Genomic DNA, 4042 nt, shown 5'->3' with positions numbered 1-4042 from the left:
AGTTCTGAAGGCAAAAGGGGGTCCAACCCGTTACTAGCATGGGGTACCTAATAAAGTGGCCGGTGAGTGTATAGTATAATAATATACAAAAAAAATATAGAATAAATGTTCTAAATAGCACAAATCCATCACACAAATCTGAAAACCCACTAAAGAGGATCTAATTATTACACTATAGCACTAAGAACAGAAAACACAAACCAGAACTAAAACCTGACCTGCTAAATCACCAATGATGTCATCATATGAGATGTGCCCCCCCCGGAGTGATTGCTTAGCCTACTGATGGAAAGACCTCAGGTAAGACGTGATCAGCTCTAGTTATGAACGCTCGTCTCTGCTCGGCCCGTCCTGAGAGTCGTCCAAGAGCCTCCGATGGATTCTGTTCATGCATGAAAGCAATAAGCTCACGGAGGCTCATGGTCCCCCATTCCCCCCCCCCCTTGTTCGGACTATTCCAGAGGTGAACTGTCCCCCATGCCCCCCCTCTTCTTTCCCCTTCTCACACATGCTTCGGTGCACAGGTACATCTCGCTGCAGTGAGACGCTCCTGTGCACGACACCTGGCTGCAGCAGGTATACGGGCGCTCCAGGAAGCAGGGGCACCTGCAGCTGCAGGGGGGGCCAATTCCCCCCCCCCCCAGGGAAAAGATAGAGAACAGAAAACCGCTTTGTGGTGCAGAGGTATTTTTTTTAAGTGCTTGTGCCGCCACCCATGTGTCATTAAAAAATGCCACCCCGGGCGGCTGACCGCTTCACCCGTGCCCAGAACCGTCACGGCCTTCCGTCCCTTCTTTATTTATTCCTTTTAAACATGAAACTTACAGCTGGAAATGACCAGAGAAAGAAACAAGTTTCCTGCAATAAAGCTGGAAACAACGGAAAATACATGACAGAAATGCAAATGGAGATCAAGTCTTAAAGTCGTTGAGTCACCAATTTGGCAGCCGGCGTTCCACATTTCCTGAGGGTTAAAGTTGGACGAGTCGGTCCGGAAGCCGCTGGGATAAACCCGGGTCAGCTGCCGGCAGTTATGGAGCACAAACTCAGTGCCTGAACACAGGAAACACCCCAAGGTTAGACACTGAAAGGCTTCATACGGCATGAAGGGTTTGTCACATGTTGAAAAATTAAATATTAATTAAAGAAACGCAAAAGACTGTGAGAAATGCAAAAACAACGTATGTAGTGACACACGTCACAAAGCTTGGCTCCTGAATCTGAGAAAACATCACAAATTAAGTATATATAGTGCCTAAACTTTGTAAAAAGCCCCTGAAAGGTGGAATAGCTCCCAGCCACTCACCAGTGTCTCGCAGGTGTCTCCGGGCCTTGGACTCGGTGAAAGACACCACCTCGTAGAACTTGGAGTGGACGTGCGCGTGTTTAAAGTTGCTGAAGTGGACGCTTTTGCAGTAGACAACGCAGTCAGACAACTCCTTGGACAGACGCTGCTTTGATTTCTGGGGGAAACAAGAAGACCGGAGAAATAAATGTGACTACGAGGGGATTCAAACACAATGTTGAACAGTCTTCCAACGTGCACGTATGGAACGAGCAGATGCACACACACACTCATTTCAATGTTGGAACTTGGCGGGCTTTTCATTTAGTTCAGTTGAATGTCATTCACAGGATGTGGCCCTTTATTAGAGTCACATGATAGGGTAAACCCCTGTCACAGATGGAAGCACTGGGCGCATGGAAACCTGTGGACTACCCCCCCATTGAACTGTGTAAGTTGATACTCAGCCACAATGGCGAGCAGAAGCAGGTCTCACTGCCAGGGCAGCTACCAGGACTGTACCACAGGTGGACCTGCAGAAGACACGCTGTCTGAACCTGCACACACATGAAAGCTGATCTGACTTCTTCAGACATTTGGCTCATTTCATGGAAGTCCCTGGCGGGGTATCGCCGCCCTTGACTGGTATCACCGCCCCTGGCGGGGGTATCAGCGCCACTGGCGGGTTATCGCTGCCCCTGGCTGGGGTATCGCCGCCCCTGGCTGGTATCACCGCCCCTGGCGGGGTATCGCTGCCCCTGGCGGGGGTATCACTGCCCCTGGCGGGGGTATCACTGCCCCTGGTATCACCGCCCCTGGCTGTGGTATCGCCAACCCTGGCTGGTATCGCCGCCCCTGACGGGGGTATCACTGCCCCTGGCTGGTATCACAGCCCCTGGCTGGTATCACTGCCCATGGCGGGGGTATCACCGCCCCTGGCTGGTATCGCTGCCTCTGGCGGGGGTATCACCGCCCCTGGCTAGTATCACCGCCCCTGGCTGGTATCACCACCCCTGGCTGGTATCGCTGGCCCTGGCGGGGGTATCACCGCCCCTGGCTGATATCGCTGCCGCTGGCGGGGGTATCACTGCCCCTGGCGGGGGTATCACTGTCCCTGGCTGTGGTATCGCCAACCCTGGCTGGTATCGCCGCCCCTGGCTGGTATCACCGCCCCTGGCTGGTATCGCTGCCCCTGGCGGGGGTATCACTCCCCTGGCGGGAGTATCACCGCCCCTGGCTGTGGTATCGCCAACCCTGTCTGGTATCGCCGCCCCTGGCGGGGGTATCACTGCCACTGGCTGGTATCGCTGCTGTTTTCCCATTGGACAAGAAAGAGGTTCTACTGTTGTTCAAGGTTCCCTCCAACTTGCTGTGTTTTAGAAGAATCAATGTCTAAATTAGGATATCTGGACGTGACAGAGGAAGCCCTTTTAAAATGGCCTTGCCTTTATCCCCCCCGCCAAAATAAAAGCTTATCTACGGAGCGTTTCTCGCTGGAAAATTGTCTGCAGGGCTCCTTTCGAATGCACGCTGCTTGAACTTGCTTCCCCATGAAAGCCAATCTGACTACTCCCCCCCCACCTTCACCCATCTCCCGGACAGAAAGACACCTACACCATCAGCGTGGCGGCAGCGGGCTCTTATCTCGCCACATGCCTCACCTCTAATGACCGCGTTGACACGAGTCCCATTGAGGCGCTCCCTTCTCACATGCTTATCAATAAACATGACTGATCCACAAACATGACTCTAAGTGCCCAATGATTCCTTTAAAGTAGAGCTGTGCCCATGGGCAGAGACAAACGTTGAAAACATAAGGGGCGGAGCAAGACAGTGTAAATAAACTTTTAATTCATCCATTTACATGTGAAGATATGCTGCTCTAGACACGCTTAAAGTAGTGATTGTTTACATGGAGTCTGGTGGAGATTTGCTGGTCTATAAATGCTAAAAGTAGTGATTATTTACATGGAGTCTGGTGGAGATATGCTGCTCTAGACACGCTAAAAGTAGTGATTATTTACATGGAGTCTGGTGGAGATATGCTGCTCTATACACGCTAAAAGTAGTGATTATTTACATGGAGTCTGGTGGAGATATTGTGCTGTATACACGCTAAAAGTAGTGATTGTTTACATGGAGTCTTGTGGAGATATGCTGCTCTATACATGCTAAAAGTTATGATGATTTACATGGTGTCTGGTGGAGACATGCTTCTCTATATAAGGATCTAATTATTTAACTAAAATGTCTCTCTGTATCTCTGTAGGGATCCATCTCATAATGTTGTCAGACAACAATAGAACATTTAGTGGACGCTGACTGATGCAAAGGACTTCCTGTAACTACCAGCTGCAATTAATGTAATCAAAAAGAGTGCCTTCAATTTGGGTTAATCAGTGTTGCATCATCAACCTAAAAAGGATCCTGGTTCTATATCTGGACAGCTCATCAGACTGGGTTTATATATAATAATAATGTGGGTGTGAACAAACTGACCTACAGTGGTGTGAAAAAGTGTTTGCCCCATTCCTCATTTCCTGTTCCTTTGCATGTTTGTCACACTTAAGTGTTTCGGAACATCAAACCAATTTAAACAATAGTCAAGGACAACACAAGTAAACACAAAATGCAATTTGTAAATGAAGGTATTCATTATTAAACGTGAAAAAAAATCCTAACCATCATGACCCTGTGTGAAAAAGTGATTGCCCCCCTTGTTAAAACATACTATAACTGTGGTTGTCCACACCTGAG

At 49.2% G+C, this 4042-nt stretch overlaps 1 protein-coding gene across 1 annotated transcript in view; it reads right to left on the bottom strand.

The window, feature by feature from the left end:
* Positions 1 to 687: 687 nt before the first annotated feature.
* The window catches only part of LOC117939126 (1-phosphatidylinositol 4,5-bisphosphate phosphodiesterase delta-4-like), a 9783-nt gene continuing 6428 nt past the window's right edge, over positions 688 to 4042 (bottom strand). Inside the window, exons 8-9 of the mRNA XM_034864145.1 lie at positions 1307 to 1463; positions 688 to 1053 (exon numbers count right to left, since the gene is read on the bottom strand). Of these exons, the coding sequence (XP_034720036.1) occupies positions 809 to 1053; positions 1307 to 1463 (402 nt within the window). The 3' untranslated portion in view covers positions 688 to 808. The remainder of the gene's footprint in view (positions 1054 to 1306; positions 1464 to 4042) is intronic.

Source organism: Etheostoma cragini, chromosome 24 (assembly GCF_013103735.1).
Source record: "Etheostoma cragini isolate CJK2018 chromosome 24, CSU_Ecrag_1.0, whole genome shotgun sequence".
In the NCBI taxonomy this organism is placed as follows: Eukaryota; Metazoa; Chordata; class Actinopteri; order Perciformes; family Percidae; genus Etheostoma; species Etheostoma cragini.
The sequence above is the reverse complement of the archived record's forward strand: the minus strand, read 5'-3'. Positions and strand labels throughout refer to the sequence as shown.